The 19,578-nt window shown below is 44.3% G+C and overlaps 2 protein-coding genes across 5 annotated transcripts in view; one reads left to right on the forward strand and one right to left on the reverse strand.

Moving 5' to 3' along the window:
• The first annotated feature begins 3,310 nt into the window (after positions 1-3,310).
• Positions 3,311-9,885, forward strand: LOC124034419 (anaphase-promoting complex subunit 7-like). Of its 3 annotated transcripts, XM_046347613.1 has the most exons (12): positions 3,322-3,457; positions 3,620-3,737; positions 4,868-5,054; positions 5,230-5,349; positions 5,505-5,616; positions 5,728-5,881; positions 6,012-6,154; positions 6,314-6,431; positions 7,113-7,309; positions 7,457-7,681; positions 7,823-7,973; positions 8,128-9,885. In XM_046347613.1, the coding sequence occupies exons 2-12, from the start codon at positions 3,637-3,639 to the stop codon at positions 8,315-8,317; spliced, it is 1,698 nt and encodes a 565-aa protein (XP_046203569.1). In that variant the 5' UTR covers positions 3,322-3,457; positions 3,620-3,636; the 3' UTR covers positions 8,318-9,885. The 3 variants fall into 3 exon arrangements, with proteins under 3 accessions (XP_046203570.1, XP_046203569.1, XP_046203568.1); XM_046347614.1 differs by lacking the exon at positions 3,620-3,737 and having other exon boundaries at positions 3,311-3,457; XM_046347612.1 differs by having other exon boundaries at positions 3,332-3,737.
• The window catches only part of LOC124034418 (sarcoplasmic/endoplasmic reticulum calcium ATPase 2-like), a 31,370-nt gene continuing 21,064 nt past the window's right edge, over positions 9,273-19,578 (reverse strand). The window contains exons 9-21 of one of the 2 annotated variants that reach the window (XM_046347611.1): positions 16,839-16,927; positions 16,610-16,712; positions 16,383-16,514; positions 16,168-16,287; positions 15,829-16,047; positions 13,851-14,186; positions 13,518-13,738; positions 13,216-13,418; positions 12,937-13,022; positions 12,708-12,841; positions 12,448-12,565; positions 12,236-12,356; positions 9,273-10,007 (exon numbers count right to left, since the gene is read on the reverse strand). In XM_046347611.1, the coding sequence (XP_046203567.1) occupies positions 9,994-10,007; positions 12,236-12,356; positions 12,448-12,565; positions 12,708-12,841; positions 12,937-13,022; positions 13,216-13,418; positions 13,518-13,738; positions 13,851-14,186; positions 15,829-16,047; positions 16,168-16,287; positions 16,383-16,514; positions 16,610-16,712; positions 16,839-16,927 (1,896 nt within the window). In that variant the 3' untranslated portion in view covers positions 9,273-9,993. Of the gene's footprint in view, positions 12,357-12,447; positions 12,566-12,707; positions 12,842-12,936; positions 13,023-13,215; positions 13,419-13,517; positions 13,739-13,850; positions 14,187-15,828; positions 16,048-16,167; positions 16,288-16,382; positions 16,515-16,609; positions 16,713-16,838; positions 16,928-19,578 lie in introns of both variants that reach the window. The other variant, XM_046347609.1, reaches the window with a different exon arrangement.

Raw genomic sequence — 19,578 nt, forward strand, 5'->3', positions numbered from 1 at the left:
TCTTGATTTATAGGATCCTTCCCACTGTATGATTAATATGTCAAATGATAAAATCCTAAGTTATCAATTAAGTTTATGGAAAAACTGCAATCCTCCTCGTGAAAATGACAGTTTATTAAATATTCTACAGCTGCAATGTCATCAATCAAATCAAACTTGATTTATATAGGACATTTCTTACAACAAATTAATTTCAAGGTGTTCACTGTCTTTGGATGGGGCGTTGTCTGTAAAGTGGGGCACAAAACCGATAACCAAATCCACGGTCAATGAAATGTCACACCGAGGAAAAATATATATATGCATCAAGGCATTCAAAATGGCTACAGGGATGGATGTGCAGTAGTCAGGGCTTTGGGTCACAGGGTCTGGGATCCTGGGTACCTCACCGGAGTGTCGGATGGGCACCACAGCAGTGGTGGAGGTTAAGTGTCCCTATGGTGCAAGGGACCTTACCATTGAAGAGGCAGTGAAGTCTACGGATTTCTATATCAAGGAGGGAGTGTATTACAGCCTCCGTAAAGACCATCCTTACTGGCATCAAGTCCAATGTCCACTCCACATTACTGGAAGGGACACCTATTTCTTCCGTTATGTGAACATCCGTAACCTCCTTCACCAAAGCCGTTATGCTATAAATGCCATTATGCTATACATTGTTATTTTGTGGTTTAAGTGATCAAATGAACTAGCAAATATTTCATATTTGGCAATTACTACTTCAGTAGGGAATACACTTTATTCAGTGACCTTAGGTAAAGAAACTTTTTGATCTGATCAACACATTGTTCAAAAAATGTATGAACTGCAATTGCTAAATAATTCCAATAGATGGAAGCGTAAAACCACACATTTTTCTCCTATCTTGGCCAGCCGGACCAACCTAACTACCTGGCAGCCAGACCTAGCTGCTTGGCTGACCAGACCTACCTGACTGGCCAAAATAGCATGCAACCAAAGACTATATGTCCCATGATTTTCAAAAAATGGTCACTCATGACTTTACAGGTATTAGGCCTGTGTTGCTTTTGGAAGAAGAAAAAATATATACTGAACAAAAATATAAAGGCAAAATTTAAAGTGTTGGTCCCATGTTTCATGAGCTGAAATAGAAGATCCCAGAAATGTTCCATATGCACAAAAAGCTTAAAATGTGCGGTTTTGTCACACAACACAATGCCACAGATGTCTTAAATTTTGAGGGAGTATACATTTGCCAAGCTGACTGCAGGAATGTCCACCAGAGCTGTTGCCAAACAATTGAATGTTAATTTCTCCACCATAATCCTCCAACGTCATTTTAGAGAATTTGGCAGGATGTCCAACCGGCCTCACAACCACAGACCACATTGATGGCGTTGTTCCTGTACCCAAGAAGGCAAAGGTAACTGAACTAAATGACTATAGCCTCGTAGCACTTCTTCTGTCATCATGAAGTGCTTTGAGAGACTAGTCAAGGATCATATCACCTCTTCCTTACCTGTCACCCTAGACCCACTTCAATCTTCTTACATGCCCAATAGATCCACAGACGATGCAATCACCATCACACTGCACTATGCCCTATCCCATCTAGACGAGAGGAATACATGTGTAAGAATGTGGTTCGCAGATGACAACAGTAGTAGGCTTGATTACCAACAATGACGAGACAGCTTACAGGGAGGAGGTGAGGGCTCTGAGAATCTGGTTACAGGAAAATAACCTCTCATTCAATGGCAACAAAACAAAAGGAGATGAAATTGGACTTCAGGAAACAGCAGAGGGTGCCCCCCCCCTTATCCACATTGACAGGACCTCAGTGGAGACGGTGGAAAGCTTCAAGTTCCTCTGCGTACACATCACTGACAAACTGAAATGGTCCACTCACACAGACAGTGTGGTGAAGGTGCAACAGCGCCACTTCTACCTAAGAAGGCTGAAGAAATTTGTCTTGTCACCCAAAACCCTCACAAACTTTTACAGATGCACAATCGAGAGCATCCTGTTGGGCTGTATCACAGTCTGGTAGGGCAACTGCACCTCCTGAACCGCAAGGCTCTCCCAGAGGGTGGTGCTGTCTGCACAACGCATCACCGGGGGCAAACTGCCTGTCCTCCAAGACAACTACAGAACCCGATGTCACAGCAAAGCCAAAAAGATCATCAAGGACAACAACCACCCGAGCCACTGTCTGTTCTCCCCGCTACCATCCAGAAGGTCAGTACATGTGCATCAAAGCTTGGACAGAGGGACTGAAAAACAGCTTCTATCTCAAGGCCATCAGACTTCTAAACAGCAATCACTAACTCAGAGAGACTGCTGCCTACACAGAAACTCATATCACTGGCCACTCTAATAAATGGATCACTAGTCACTTTAAACAATGCCACTTTAATAATGTTAACATATCTTACAATACTCATATGTATATACTGTGCCTATTGCACCTTGCCTATGCTGCTCAGCATCGCTCATCCATATATTTCTATGTACATATTCTTATTCCATCCCTTTAGATTTGTGTGTATTAGGTAGTTGTTGGGAATTGTTAGTTTACTTGTTAGATATTACTGCACTGTCGGAACTAGAATCACAAGCATTTCGCTACACTCGCATTAACATCTGCTAACCATATGTATGTGACCAATAACATTTTATTTGATGTTGTGTAATTGTTAAATATTACTTGTTAGATATTACTGCACTGTCGGAACTAGAAGCACAAGCATTTTGGAGTGGCTCTATGGTTTCTGGGATAATAGTGTTGATGTGAGCCATGACCAGCCTTTCAACGCACTTCATGGCTACAGACGTGAGTGCTATGGGCCGGAGTCATTTAGGCAGGTTACCTTATTGTGTTTGGGCACAGGGACTATGGTGGTCTGCATGAAACATGTTGGTATTACAGACCTGGCCAGGGACAGGTTGAAAATGTCAGTGAAGACACTTGCCAGTTGGTCACAGCCCTGAGTCGTGGTATGTTAGCCATATATCACACATCCTCGGGCCTTATTGTTTAATCATGGCAGTCAAAACAAGTTACATCGACATCCATTGATGGAAAATGATCTGGAGAGTTTTAATAAAGGCGATTGATCTTTTCTCTTGTGACATTCTTAAACTCGCAATAATTATTATTTTGATAGAAAACCGAATTTTGCTTAATAGCCTACGTCATTTAAAAAATCCTTAATTTGCTCAATAACGTTATGGGGAAACAAACATTTATTGGATAAATGTGGCAACACCCCTCTTTCTGCGAAAAACCTTTTTGGGGCAAGTTTTCACATCTGCGTAGGTTTTCAGATTTCATTGGGCTAGACATTTTAGTTAGACCTGACAACCCTGACAATTTTCCTGTTTGACCGCTAGGGTATTACAACTCTATTCGCCTGAACAGGACAACTTTCTGTCCGTTTAAGGTTTTAAAACGGATTACTTACATTTTTGTCATTTATACAGAGGAGAAAAAACGGTAATATTTATGACACGTTGCAATGATATGTTTTTATAAAAGAAAAACAATTGAATGGTCCTTCAACTTACGGCGCCATATTTAATACATCGCAGTTTATGATGATAGGTAGTTTACTTGCTAGCTGTCTGCAATCGTAAACTTTAGATTTGTATCTTAAAGCAAGCCACTACATCGAAATGAACGTCATAGATCATGTGAGGGATATGGCCGCCGCGGGACTTCACTCAAACGTTCGGACAATTAGTAGTTTACTGCTGACAATGAGCAATAACAATCCGTAAGTAACAGTATAGTATTAGCTAGCTGGCTGGCTAGCTACTGAACATCCCTCTGAGGTATTAGCTACCCAACTAGTTATTCACTCCGTTCGATCATCTTCAAAAGCATATAATTCTGTACAATTGATAACACATGTCCCAATCAATGCATGCTTATCGTCACGAGCCAAGCTGACAAGGACGCAGTTGGCAGTATTTATATCTAGCTAGCAAGCCAACTAGCTTAAGATGGGTGTAAATGTACACTGAACAAGAATATAAACGCAAAGATTTTGCTGAGTTGCAGTTCATATCAGGAAATCAGTAAATTGAAAAAAAAAATACATTAGGCCATAATCTATGGATTTTACATGACTGGGCAGGGGCGCAGCCACGCGTGGGAGGGCATAGGCCCACCCACTTGGGAGCCAGGTTTACTCACTGAGGATCCTGGGCAGGGGCGCAGCCACGCGTGGGAGGGCATGGGCCCACCCACTTGGGAGCCAGGTTAACTCACTGAGGATCCTGGGCAGGTGTGGTTACACATGATCTGTGGTTGTGAGGCTGGTTGGATGTACTGCCAAATTTTCTATTACAACGTTGGAGGTTGCTTATGGTAGAGGAATTAACATTAAATTATCTGGAAACAGCTCTGGTGGACAGTCCTACAGTCAGCATGCCATATCCATGCTCTCTCAACTTGAGACATCTGTGGTATTGTTGCGTGACAAAACAGCACAGGCCTTTTGTGCCCGGCACAAGGTGCACCTGTGTAATGATCATGCTGGGTTTTTTTTATACACCACACCTGTCAGGTGAATAGATGATCTTGACAACGGGTAAAATGCTCACCAATTGCGATTTTAAACACATTTGTGTACAACATTTGAGGGAAATAAACTTTTGTGCATATGGAACATTTCTGGGATCAGCTCATGAGACATAGGACCAGCACTTTAGATGTTGCATTTTATATTTTTGTTCAGTGTAGTTGTATCTGGAAGTGTAGTTGTATCTGGATTAATAATGTGACTATTTGTGAAAAGATTTTGTATGTTGATTGCTAATTTCCCTGACCACTTCATATAGTTATATTGTCAGACAAATACTGTGCCAGAGGGTGATGCATGTACCACATCTGTTCTTTCAGAGAACTGTTCTCACCATCCCAGAAGTACCAGCTGCTGGTTTATCATGCAGATGCCATCTTCCATGACAAGGAGTACCGTAATGCTGCTTGCAAGTACAACATGGCACTGCAGCAGAAGAAAGTGCTCAGCAAAACTTCTAAAGTGCGGCCATCTACCGGGGGAACTGCATTCTCCTTGCAGTCACAGGTGTGGAAGGCTCCCAACTCTGTCAATTACAACATATCTGGCTGTAGCAACAGGCATCCATGTCATTCATTCAAAATAATGCACATTTGACTGAGCTGCTCTACAGACTATTTGTAATAGTGTACAATGTGCATTGCCTTCTGAATTGACCAAATGCCATTTTTCTTTATTTCAGAGTTTTCCCTCAGAGATTGAGGTCAAGTATAAGATTGCAGAGTGCTACACCATCCTGAAGCTGGATAAGGATGCAATTGCAGTGCTTGATGGGATTCCATCTAGACAGAGAACCCCAAAGGTAGGTTGCTGTTTTGAGGTCCCCTCCTGAAAGCCCCATCCTCTCTCAATGACACCCAAGCTTGCAGTGCCGTTTTATGACTATTTCAATAAAGTAAAGCAGCCCAGATTCTTGTGAGGAATTTCCGAATTGCATATTTGTTTATCTTTCCTCAGATCAACATGATGCTGGCTAATCTGTACAGGAAGGCTGGACACGAACGCTCTGCTGTCACAAGTTACAAAGAGGTCCTGAGACAGTGTCCCTTGGCACTGGATGCCATCATTGGTGTGGACTAGTTACTGGGATGTTTCTGTAGTGCGTCACACAGACATGCCAAAAGCCCATGTTGTTGTGCTCTTCATTTTGAAGGGTTCTTTTAACTCGTGTCTGTTGCAGGTCTCTTGTCTCTGTCAGTGAAGGGAGCTGAGGTGGCGTCCATGACTATGGATGTGATCCAGAGTCTTCCCAACCTGGAGTGGCTCTCTGTGTGGATCAAATCCTATGCCTTCATACATGCAGGGGACAACCACAGAGCAATCAACTCCATCCGGTGAGCCGACCAGTTCCTCATCCCACCATGGGGGTGTTATTCCTTTCATGAATCATAATCTCCGGTGTTGTTAAACTATGGCTCTCATTCTGGGTGTTGTGTTTCTCTGTTTCCTGATTCTCCTTCTCAGCTCCCTGGAGAAGAAGTCTCTAATGCGTGACAATGTGGACCTGCTGGTGAGCCTGGCAGATGTGTACTTCAGGGCAGGTGACACAAAGAACTCCATCCTGAAGTTTGAGCAGGCCCAGATGCTGGACCCTTATCTGATCAAAGGTACTGGACAGCAGACATCAGAAAACCCATCACTGACTAAATAAATCAGTTTCCTAGGACTCACTAAGCCAGTCTAGCGATTCTTATCTAAGACATTAACTATTAGGTTTTTATTTATAGTTGAACTAATTCAGTTATGTTGTCTTTACTTACTGTCAGGCATGGATGTATATGGCTACCTTATGGCACGTGAGGGGCACCTGGAGGATGTTGAGGTCCTAGGAGGAAGGCTGTTCAACATCTCAGACCAGCATGCAGAGCCCTGGGTCATATCTGGGTAATATCTGGGTAATATGGCTGGGAATTGCCAAGATAATCACAATACTTAGGTGCTGATACGATATCGGCTGCGATTCTCATGATTGTATATGTATTGCAATTCGATGTTCCAAACATATTGCTCACTATACAGTGCATTCGGAAAGTATTCAGACCCCTTGACTTTTTCTAAATTTGTTAGGTTACAGCCTTATTCTAAAATGGATTAAAAACAATTTTTTTACCTCATCTATTCACAATACCCCCATAATGACAAAGCGAAAACAGGTTTTTAGAAATTGTTGCAAATGTATAAAAAAACAAAAAAACATACCTTATTTACATAAGGATTCAGACCCTTTGCTATGAGACTCAAAATTGAGCTCGGGTGCATCCTGTTTCCAATGATCATCCTTGAGATGTTTCTACAACTTGATTGGAGTCCACCTGTGGTAAATTTAATTGATTGGACAAGATTTGGAAAGGCACAAACCTGCCTATATAAGGTCCCACAGTTGACAGGGCATGTCAGAGCAAAAACCAAGCCATGAGGTCGAAGGAATTGTTTGTAGAGCTACGAGACAGGATTGTGCCGAGGCACAAATCTGGGGAAGGGTACCAAAACATTTCTGCATTGAAGGTCCCCAAGAACACAGTGGCTAAATACATGTTCCTACCAATCTGGTTTTTGGTGGCTCAGATGTCACAGCTTCTACAGTAAGCGCTACTCCCGGGCCCTCTACCTGGGTGCCAAGGCCATCCAGCTGAACAGCAACAGTGTGCAAGCCCTCCTCCTGAAAGGGGCAGCACTGAGGAACATGGGCCGAGTGCAGGAGGCCATCATCCACTTCAGAGAGGCCATGCGCCTGGCGCCCTGCCGTCTGGACTGCTATGAAGGCAAGGGGACCTTCTTGTTCTGATCGCATCATTGTAATGAACATCTGTTTTCATCTTGAACTGCCCCCACATAAAGCTGCAACATCAGATGTTGTTTTTTGTTTTGTTACTAGTATTGAGTTAGTCATGAGCCTTCTCTGTCCCCAGGTCTGATTGACTGTTACCTGGCATCCAATGGGATCCGAGAGGCAATGGGGATGGCCAATAACATCTATAAGACCCTGGGAGCGAATGCCCAGACTCTGACCATCCTGGCTACAGTCTGCCTGGAGGACCCTGTGACCCAGGAGAAGGCCAAAACCCTGCTGGACAAGGCGCTAGCCCAGAGGCCTGACTACACCAAGGCTGTGGTCAAGAAGGCAGAGCTGCTAAGTATGTGGCTTGGTAGCAAACCCTGAAGTTCTATTAGTTGTTTTGCTGTAGAGATTTAGAACCATTGTATCTTTGTCATTTTTCTTTTACTGAAGATGTTGGGGACAAGAGATGATATTGTGTTTGTTTTCCCATTTTAAGGTCGGGAACAGAAATACGAGGAAGGGATTGCTCTTCTCCGGAATGCCTTGGCCAATCAGAGCGACTGTGTGCTGCACAGGATGCTGGGAGATTTCTTGGTGGCGGTCAATGATTACCAAGAGGCTATGGACCAATACAGCATAGCACTTAGGTAATGTTACACCAAAGTCCAGAGTTTTACACAACTCATGAAATGTTAATGCAGTGTCGCTCTTAGGCCTACCTTTTCTCAAATATGTAAATGGTGCACTTTGATCTTGAGATTGCACATGTTTCTCTATCATCTGACTCCATCTGTCTTTCAGCCTGGACCCGAATGACCAGAAGTCTCTGGAAGGAATGCAGAAGATGGAGAAGGAGGAGAGCCCTGCTGATGCCACTGTGGAGCTGGATGGAGATGACATGGAGGGCAGCGGGGAGGATGGAGAGCTGGGAGGCAGTGACAGTGAGGCAGCCCAGTGGGCAGACCAGGAGCAGTGGTTTGGCATGCAGTGACCCAGGCCCACTGCAGAGACACCAGGTGCATAGCACGGGGCTGGGGGAATATGCCACACATGGGCATCATGGGTTCCTGATATAATGCTCCGGTGGACTCTATATGGGTGTATACAAGATACAGGTGTATAAAGCCCCATCTCAGGGTTATAGACATCATCATAGCAGCCACTGAGGTTTGAGGAGGATGCATTTTATAACCCAGCAGCCCAAAATTATAACCTGCCATTCCACGTCTCCTTCCCTTTGCGATCACTGATTAGTTGGTAGGTGAAAATCAATGTTACTAACCTATTTCATAACCATCAGGGGTCCAAGCGTAAAGCAGTTGAGGCTATTTAGGATTGTTGGGCCATGGCCCCGGAGTTTCCTTGTTTGTTGGGTTAACACAAGATAATCTGAAGCCAGTAATCATTGAAATTCAGTTTTCTGTTTGTAATATTTGCATGTATTAACACATATTGGTGTGAAACTGGTGACATACTTTCCCTTAAGTTACTTTCAGGTAACTTAAGACCTGTCTCTCAATGTTGTGTGTCAATCATGGGGTCATTTAATTTGACACATTCTTTGCAAAGTAATGTTAGTTTTCCAATGCAGATGTTTAACCGTGTGTGTGTGTGTGTGTAGGAGATATAAAATCATGACGTCTGGTCTCATGCCCTGACATTTTATTGAAGTTTGGTAAATTAGTGACTTGAGTAACAGTTCTAGTCAACTCGTCCTCCAGTACCCCCCAGACAAATGCATGTGATTCAATTAATTGAGGACTTGATGATTAGTTGACAAGTTGAATCAAGTTTTGCTTGTCTGGGGCTAAAATGTGTGCTGTTGAGGGTACAAGGACTGGAGTTGGGAAATACTGCTCTAAAACAGCCTTGTATTTAGGCTAGAAGCAAGGTAGCTACAAATGAATACACATCTCCAATCTGGCATATAGAAGATCGGAAACATATTAATGTAGAATTGCTTTATTTACCTGAAACCACAAGTCATGACTATACAATCTTCAGCTCTGAAATGAGTTTGGCACACGTGTGCCATTGAAGCGACTGACTTCCTTTCAGGGTAATGGATCTATCGCCACACCTCCGCCTTCCCAGATGCTTAAAAAATGTTGCACATTACAGCGCAAAGAAAAGTCTATTTGGTTATTTTACACACCCCCCCCAAAAAGAGTTCCTTAGGAAAAGATAACATTTGTACTATGTCCATTTAATTTATCAATACATTAATTATTACACATCTGATAAAATGGCTGCTTCAGAGGACATGCATCATGGAAGTGTACATTAAGATAACATAGGAACTCTGTGTCTAGTTTGAAGGCTGCATTTACACAGGCAACCCAATTCTGATATTTTTCTACTTTTGAAATAATTGGGCAAAAGACCAGAAATGGGCTGTCATGTGTAAACGTAGCCTATGGCTCTTCATGTAGTAAGGATGGAGGGACCTGGGATTGGTTCATTTGATTCCAAAAACATTTATACCCATTCAGTTAAAAAATATATACCATTTGATTACTTTTTTTGTCATGTAATTGCTTATGAAATGTATCAATCATGTCTTGATAGCTCTTCTTTATTGACATGCAGGTCTTGGAAGATGTGCTGCTCAAAACACATGCACAACACTAAAGCAGTTCCTACAAGGGATTTATAGGAGGAGCGGGCTTACACGGCACTAGCTGCAGAGAGAGGAGAGAAAGACAGGGAGAAACCAAATCAATCATAGGACAGACAGAAACAAGGCATAGGTCAAAAAAGCAAAGATGCAAACAGAGACATGTCTCTCTCACTGGGAATTTAAAAAGGGATGGTGAACAGAAAGCCATTAGGTCATCTACTGCTTCATTTCCTACAGTCATGTCTAGGGCCATGCCACATGCAAACAGAAAGATGAGAATAAATGCAGTAAGACATTCAGTGGTGTAAAGTACTTAAGCAAAATTACTTTAAAGTACTAAAGTCTTTTTTGTGTACTTTACTATTTATATTTGTCAACTTTTACTTCACTACATCCCTAAGGAAAATGATGTACTTTTTACTCTATACATTTTCCTTGACACCCCAAAATACTCATTAAAGTTTTGATAGCTTAGTAGGACAGAAAATGGTCCAATTGACACACCCTACTGCCTCTGATCTGGCAGACTCACTAAACACAAACGCTTCATTTGTAAATGATTGTTGGAGTGTGACCCTGGCTAGCTGTAAATAAAAACAATTGTGCCATCTGGTTTGCATAATAAGCTATTTAAATTATACTTACATATCAAAAGTAAAAGTGTATTTAAAATCAAATACTTTTAGACCTTTACTCAAGTATGACAATTGGGTATTCTTTGCACCACTGATTGGAAGAAATAGCAGTTAGGTTTAAGAACACTCAAGCATTTACTGGCATGGTATTGGGAAAAGCATGCTTTCTAGGAATAACCATTACCTACAGTGTTTCTAAAACACGCTCAAGTAAAACTAGTGTAAAAGTTATGGAGCATCTTTAAAACTATACACATAGATACTATTTTGAGTTATATGTACAGACTCTTCTACAAGCCAGTCATTTTAGCATTGGGCCTATATACTATGGCCAAAGCAGTCTGCTTAGTGATCCACCCCAATAGGGAGTGCTGACCACAACAATCCCATCAAAGCATCCATCTTGTGCTAAACTGATAAGAAAATCCACCACTTGGTGTGTTTATACATATTAAAGTACAGTATATGCACAATACTTAATCTATAGAATTATTGTAATAAGACACTACAGTGTCCATAAATGAAGACCAAACATAAAAAAAAGTTAACCTTAATGAAAAGACAATATTGTGTTCAAGTAAACGTGTTTAACGACAGGCTTGTCTATATTACAAAAAACTGCTTTGAATTGAACTAAGGTAACATTTACATATTTCTCCTAACCTTAACCTCCCTCAAGGAACATCAAAAGAACACAGATTAACTTTAAAAAAGCAACATAAAAAGGCAAATGAGGGCTTTCCTTATTCACAAGCGAAATGGCGCATACCTCAACACTCAATATGACAATGTTTATGAAAAGCTTACTGAGGAAAACAGGTAGTAATCAATTGTGATATCAATAGCATTGAGGTAGCTGTGCTCTAGACTAGAGCAGAAAATAAACACTAAAAAAAGCAAACGGGGGAACGAACAATCATTAATTTGGTGAATAAATCCCCGTTATTCATGCCTGGGCAGAATACATGCAGTTTTGGTACAGACTTCTGATTCAGTGCAAATGATGGTCCTTACAGTTATGGCACAGCATAGTTATCTACAAGTTCTTCAGAGGTCAAAGTTCACACTGAAAACAAGTGAAACGTTTGAGTTCTGTGCGCTGCCCCCCCGCCTTCCCAAAGCTACAAAAATCTTAATTTTGATAAAATAGTGTTAATTCTCTGTACACGGAACAGCTCCTAAATAGCAGATTTATTTTATGCCTGTTCAAAAAGAATGGGGAGCAAAAAAAGAACCAAAAGCTTGATATTAAAGACATGGCCAAATGACAAACAAAAAACATTAAAAATATGAATAAAAAAGCGGAATGGTGAAAATGTCCTGGAGATGAACCAGCAGAGGCTCACAGATTACATCTGTCATCAACACAGGTACAAATGTTGACTTGAGCTCTCACTGCAGTTGATGTGGTTGTTGTAGTTGATCCTGGTTAATGGGGGATTTTGTTAGACGTGTGTTAATCTCCACTCACACTGGTGCACTGGGAGGGTTGTGTGGTGTAGTCAGGACCAGAACAGGGCAGACACGTTAGTGTCGATGCTGTAGAGCCACAGCACCAGGGGGAGGGTGATGCCCACAAAGGGCCAGGAGATGCCCTCTGTGCATGCAGAGAGGGACCAGCCTTTGCTGGCTGACTTAGACTCTGGCTGGTTACCGGGTTCCAGGTAGTTCCTGGCCACGAACTTTAGCAGCTCATCCAGCAGGATGACGGGCAGGGAGATCTTCAGCACCACCAGCCACTGGGTCAGGTCCAGAGGGGTGATCTGGAAGATGACCTGGAGAGATGGAGGAGAATGAGGGATGGAAAGAGAGTGAACATGGGGAACCTATAGATTGACCTGGTTGATATAAGTAAAGCTGACTTACGGGCAGTGGCTCCACATAGAGGATGAGGAAGTGGAGGGACATGGAGAGGCAGATGGCCCCCAGCAGCCAGATGTTCTCCCAGGGAGGCATACGCAGCAGGGACTGGTTCTCTGACAGGCTGGGAGAAGGTCACATTGTGGATCAGATAAGTCAAAACTCTATATTCTATTCTTGTACTTATAAAAGTTGGAGCTGTCCTCCACTGAATGCAAATGATTTTTGAGGTTGAAAGAAAGCTCATGTCACTGCAGGAGACTCACCTGTTAAGGGCATTGCACATCTCAATGGTGACAAGCACAGACAGGGCCATGGTCATTGGGTAGGGGGACTCAAACACATGACACTCCAGGTCTGAGAAGTCAGGGTTGTCAGGGGAACACTGCAGGAAGTGGCTCTGTGGGGGAGGAGTCAGACACGAGAGACATAAGAAAGGCTGGGAGGTAAAACACCATTTGGACAGTAAAGCTGACATCTAGGTGTTAGTCTCACCAGCTGGTACAGAGAGATCATAGGGCCATCCTCAGCAGCCACGAACCACCAGGTAGCGGCTCCCACTGTGGCAGCTCCCACATAGCCTGAGGACAGAGACACAGCTGACTGACTGTGGGACAGACTAGTTCTATAACTAGGAAGACAATGGACAGGCAGAGAGCTGCACAAGAACAGTATGTGGCAGGGTATGCCAGTAGCAGTGAGCTTGAGAAAATGTTAAGATTGAGCTATCTGATATAGAATTGGAAACAAAGCACAACAGTCCCATTAACTCACAGCCGATGGCCAGGTATCTGAAGAAGAGCCATCCGGAGATGAGGGGCTCCTTGGCACTGCGGGGGGGCTTGTTCATGATGTCCAGGTCTGGGGGGTTGAAGCCCAGTGCAGTGGCAGGGAGACCATCTGTCACCAGGTTGACCCACAGAAGCTGAACGGGGATCAGAGCCTCAGGGAAGCCCAGGGCAGCCGTCAGGAAGATACTGCCCCCATAGAGAAACATCATTAACCTCCACAGGAGCACCATAAAACCACTAGAGACATCACTTTGGCGGCTGGAGGTACGTAAATGACAGACTCACCAGACGACCTCTCCCACGTTGGAGGAGATGAGGTAGCGGATGAACTGTTTCATGTTGTTGTAGATGGCCCTGCCCTCCTCCACAGCCGCCACGATGGAAGAAAAGTTGTCATCGGCCAGGACCATCTCAGAGGCTGACTTGGCCACGGCAGTGCCAGAGCCCATGGCGATGCCAATCTCTGCCTTCTTCAAGGCAGGAGCATCGTTCACTCCATCACCAGTCTGGGAGAAACAACAGATACTTAAGGGTGGATAGGAGGCTACAAGACAACAGTAATAGATATAACAGCTTTGCATGTACAGTAAGGATGCGAGTGGGGGGGGGTCAGTGTACCATGGCTGTGATCTCGTCCATGGCCTGCAGGAACTCAACGATCTTGGACTTGTGGGAGGGCTCGACACGGGCGAAGCAGCGGGCGTTGATAACAGCATCGCGTTGGGCCTGAAGGGACAGGTCGTCAAACTCGCGGCCAGTGAACGCCATTTTGTCCACGTCGTCTTCCTCACCCAGGATGCCGATACGGCGGCAGATGGCCACGGCAGTGCCCTTGTTGTCGCCGGTGATCATGATGACGCGGATGCCGGCTAGGCGACACAGCTTGATGGAGGCAGCCACCTCGGTCCTGGGAGGGTCCAGCATGCCAACGCAGCCCACGAAGGTCAGGTCAGACTGGGCAGAGAAACACAAAAACAGAGTCACCATCAGGTTTCCTACTAGAACTTTGCACAATACATCCAAAAGTTATGCTACACTGAACAAAAATATAAAAACAGAAACATGCCACAAGATTTATTGAGTTACAGTTCATTTAAGGAAATCAGTCAATTTAAATAAATTCATTAGGCCCTAATCTATGGATTTTACATGACTGGGAATACAGATATCTGTTGGTCACAGATCCTTTTGAAAAAGAAGTAAGGGCCCAGATCAGAAAACCAGTCAGTATCTTTGCCCAGATCAGAAAACCAGTCAGTATCTTTGCCCAGATCAGAAAACCAGTCAGTATCTGGTGTGACCACATTTGCCTCACGCAGGACAACACATCTCCTTCGAATACAGTTGATCAGGCTGTTGATTGTGGCCTATGAAATGGCTGTGCGAAGTTGCTGGATATTGTCGAGAACTGGAATACGCTGTCAAACATTTCGAACCAGAGCATTCCAAACGTGCTCAATGGTGAGGGACATTTTCAGCTTCCAGGAATTGTGTACAGAACCTTGCGGCATTGAACTGTGCATTATCATGCTGAAATGGTGGCGGATGAATGGCACGACAATGGGCCTTAGGATCTCATCACGGTATCTCTGTACATTCAAAATTACCATCAATAAAATGCAATTGTGTTCGTTGTCTGTAGCTTATGCCTGGCCTTACCATAACCCCACCACCACTACGGGGCACTCTGTTCACATCAGCAAACGGCTTGCCCACACGACGCCATACATGCTATCTGCCTGGTACAGTTGAAACCAGGATTAATACTTGAAGAGCACACTTCTCCATCGAAAGTGAGCATTTGGCCACTGAGGTCGGTTATGATGCCGAACTGCAGTCGGGTTAAGAACCTGGTGAGGACGACGAGCATGCAGGTGAGCTTCCTTGAGACGGTTTCTGACAGAAATACTTCGGTTGTGCAAACTCAGTTTCATCAGCTGTCCGGGTGGCTGGTCTCAGACGACACCGCTGGTGACGAAGCCGGATGTGGAGATCCTGGGCTGACGTGGTTACATATGGTCTGCGGTTGTGAGGCCGGTTGGACGTACTGCCAAATTTTCTAAAATGACGTTGGAGGCAGCTTATGGTAGTGAAATTAACATGTAATTCTCTGGCAACAGCTATGGTGGACATTCCTGCAGTCAGCATGCCAATTACACACTCTCAAAACTTGAGATTTCTGTGGCATTGTGTTGTGTGCCAAAACTGCACATTTTAAAGTGGCCTTTTATTGTCACCAGTACAAGGTGCACCTGTGTAATGATCATGCTGTTTAATCAGCTTCTTGATATGCCACACCTGACAGGTGAATGGATTATCTTGGCAAAGGTGAAATTCTCACCAACAGGGAGGTAAAACAAGTTTGAGCACAAAATTTGAAAGAAATAAGCTTTTTATGCGTATGGGAAACTTCAGGCCTTTTATTTCTGCTCAAGAAACACGGGACCACTTTACATGTTGCATTTATATTTGTCTTCATATGATATTAATAGGATCCAGCAGTATAAGTTAGATATGGTATCTACACATAACAAATGCCTTTTAGCAAAATGCCTGTCAACTCCTACTCTATGCAGTGGTGATGAGTAGTGCTCACCTCATAATCAACGAAGCGGGCACAATCAACCAGCACCATGTCCTCCTTCCTGGGTGGGGTGTCCCGGGTGGCCAGAGCCAGGCAGCGCAGGGTGTCACGCCCAGTCCCGTACCCACGGATCGTAGACATGATCCTCTCTTTGATTCCTGGGGTCATGGCAACCTTGCAGGTGCCCACTCTGACATGAGTACATCTGTCAATAACTCCCTCGGGGGCACCCTGTGGGGATTAAAGTGTTTTAAAGGTTGACACACAGATTCAAAACATGGGTGACTTAAAAACACTAACGCTTGGTTCAATGCGAGTCAAACATAGCAGTTTATAAAAATGTGGTGATACCTTGACAAACATCTTTCCAAGTGAGGAGCGGGCCTTGTTGGGGGTGCAGTACACAGACATGGACTTCCTGTCTCTGGAGAACTCCAGGGTGAATTCCTTCTTCATCAGTTGCATGATCACCTGCCAGACAACACACCACTCAGAAAACCTGCTAACAACCGGCTGTGGAGTACCACACCATTTAATTGTTCAATGGTTGAAGTTAGTGTACATACAGAGTTGCAGGCGTTGGCCCTGTCGATCTTGGTCAGGCCTTTGACATCGGTGTCAAACGCATTCATCTTCTCCACCAGGCAGGTGAGAGCCGTCTCTGTAGCCTCGCCAACCTTCTCATACACACCTTTGGCCTGACAACACAAACATAAGCCAATCAGTCAACGCTACTCAACATCCTTTAATGATCCATATTAAGGAGGAGATAAGGTCAGGTATGCACACAGACCTCATTGAAGTCCAGAGAGGAGTCATTGCACAGGGCACAGATGGTGGCAATCTCCACTAGACCATCATACGCAGAGGACTTCACTAGTCTGCCATCCTGGTACCTGGAGGGAGACACACAGGCCAGGAGACAAGATTAACTCCCTCCAACATTTCATGTAATTGGAAGTAAATAAATAAATAATTGTCTCTTAAACGGACTGGCGTTTAAGAGAGTATTTGGTACTTACACTTCTCCTTCAGGTGCGTAAGTAGAGCCAGTGATGGTGAACTCATTCAGAGAGCAACTGTTCCCGTCGGCCTGGTCAATGATGAACATCTGGAGACCACAACACAGACAAGGAAAGTTAGGGCTGACTCACACACAAACTAATCATCTCACACAAAATTGTATTAGTCACATGCACCGAATACAACATTTACATTTAAGTCATTTAGCAGACGCTCTTATCCAGAGCGTCTGCTAAATGACTTAAATGTAAATGTAAATGTTGTATTCACAACAGGTAGACCTTACAGTGAAATGCTTACTTACAAGCCCCTAACCAACAATGTAGTTTAAAAAATACATATAAGAATAAGAGATAAAAGTAACAAGTAATTAAAGAGCAGCAGTGAAATAATAATAGCAAGACTATATACAGGCGGGTACCGATACAGAGTCAATGTGTGAGGGCACCGGTTATTTGCGGTAGTATGTACATGTAGGTAGAGTTATTAAAGTGACTATGCATAGATGACAACAGATGGACAACAGATGGGGTGGGGGGTAATGTGAATAGTCTGGGTAGCCATTTGACTAGATGTTCAAGAGTCTTTTTGCTTGGGGGTAGAAGCGGTTTAGAAGCCTCTTGGACCTAGACTTGGCGCTCCGGTACCTCTTGCCGTGCGGTAGCAGAGAGAACAGTCTATGACTAGGGTGGAGTCTGACCATTTTTAGGGCCTTCCTCTGACACCGCCTGGTATAGAGGTCCTGGATGGCAGGAAGCGTGGCCCCAGTGATGTACTGGGCCATTCGCACTACACTCCGTAGTGCCTTGCAGTCAGAGGCCGATCAGTTGCCATACCAGGCAGTGATGCAACCAGGCAGTGATGCTCTCGATGGTGCAGCTGTAGAACCTTCTGATTGGGAATAGGTTTTGTCGTGCCCTCTTCACGACTGTCTTGGTGTGCTTGGACCATGTTAGTTTGTTGGTGATGTGGACACCAAGGTACTTGAAGCTCTCAACCTGCTCCACTGCAGCCCCGTTGATGAAAACGGGGGTGTGCTCTGTCCTCTTTTTCCTGTAGTCTACAATCATCCCCTTTGTCTTGATCACGTTGAGGGAGAGGTTGTTGTCCTGGCACCACACGACCAGGTCTCTGCTCTCCTCCCTATAGGCTGTCTCGTCATTGATCAGGCCTACCACTGCTGTGTCATCGGCAAATATAATGATGGTGTTGGAGTCGTGCAGTCATGAGTGAACAGGGAGTACAGGAAGGGACTGAGCACGCACACCCCTGAGGGGCCCCCGTGTTGAGGATCACCGTGGCAGATGTGTTGTTACCTACCCTTACCACCTGGGGGTGGCCCATCAAGAAGTCCAGGATCCAATTGCAGAGAGAGTTATTTAGTCGCAGGGTCCTTAGCTTAGTGATGAGCTTTGAGGACACTATGGTGTTGAACACTGAGCTGTAGTCAATGAGTAGCATTCTCACATAGGTGTTCCTTTTGTCTAGGTGGGAAAGGGCAGTGTGGAGTGCAATGGAGATGGCATCATCTGTGGATCTGTTGGGGCTGTATGCAAATTGGAGTGGGTCTAGGGTTTCTGGGATGATGGTGTTGATGTGAGCCATGACCAGCCTTTCAAAGCACTTCATGGCTACAGACGTGAGCGCTACGGGTAGGTAGTTAAATAGGAAGATTACCTTAGTGTTCTTGGGCACAAGAGTATGGTGGTCTGCTTAAAACATGTTGGTAATTACAGACTCGGACAGGAAGAGGTTGAAAATGTCAGTGAAGAGACTTGTCAGTTGTTCAGCGCATGCTCGCAGTACACGTCCTACTAATCTGTCTGGCCCTGCAGCCTTGTGAATGTTGACCTGTTTAAAGGTCTTTTTCACAGATTTGCCAAATGGAGGGCGAGGGAGAGCTTTGTATGAGTCTCTGTGTGTGGAATATAGGTGGTCCAGAGTTCTTTTTCCTCTGGTTGCACATTTAACAGGCTGATAGAAATTTGGTCAAACGGATTTAAGTTTCCCTGCATTAAAGTCCCCGGCTACTAGGAGCGCCGCCTCTGGGTGAGCGTTTTCTTGTTTGCTTATGGCGGAATACAGCTCATTCAATGCTGTCTTAGTGCCAGCCTCTGACTGTGGTGGTATGTAAACAGTTACAAACAATATAGATGAGAATTATCTCGGTAGGTTGTGTGGTCTACAGCTTATCATGAGATACTCTGCCTCAGGTGAGCAATAGCTCGAGACTTCCTTAGATATTGTGCACCAGCTGTTGTTCACAGAAATACATAGACCGCCGCCCCTCGTCTTACCAGATGCCACTTTTCTATCCTGCTGTTACATCATATAACCAGCCAGCTGTATGTTGATGTTGTAGTCGTCATTCAGCCACTACGCCGTGAAACATAAGATGTTTGTTTTTAATGTCCCGTTGGTAGTTCAATCTTCTGTGTAACTCAATGATTTTATTGTCCAAAGATTGTTTGCTAGCAGAATGGAGGGAAGTGGGGGTTTATTTGATTGAATGCGAATTCTCAGAAGGCAGGCGCACCTTCGACTCCTCTTTTTCAGCCTCCTTTTCACGTGGATCGAGGCCTGTTCCCGAGGAAGCAGCGTATCCTTTGCGTCGGGCTCATCAGAGTCGTGAAAGGAAAAAGGGGATCCTGCTCGTCCGTGGTGAGTAATCGCAGTCCTGATGTCTAGAAGTTATTTTCAGTCATAAGAGATGTATGGTTATAACATTACATTAGAGGC

Source organism: Oncorhynchus gorbuscha, linkage group LG04 (genome assembly GCF_021184085.1).
Source record: "Oncorhynchus gorbuscha isolate QuinsamMale2020 ecotype Even-year linkage group LG04, OgorEven_v1.0, whole genome shotgun sequence".
Classification (NCBI taxonomy): Eukaryota; Metazoa; Chordata; class Actinopteri; order Salmoniformes; family Salmonidae; genus Oncorhynchus; species Oncorhynchus gorbuscha.

What these genes read in the sequence shown, in the direction of transcription:
- LOC124034419 (XM_046347613.1), top strand. Translation starts at nt 3,637, where the DNA reads ATGAACGTCATAGATCATGTGAGGGATATGGCCGCCGCGGGACTTCAC. An exon ending in CCGTCTGGACTGCTATGAAG is followed by an intron (nt 7,310 to 7,456) that starts GCAAGGGGACCT and finishes CTCTGTCCCCAG; the next exon opens with GTCTGATTGACTGTTACCTG. An exon ending in CAATACAGCATAGCACTTAG is followed by an intron (nt 7,974 to 8,127) that starts GTAATGTTACAC and finishes TCTGTCTTTCAG; the next exon opens with CCTGGACCCGAATGACCAGA.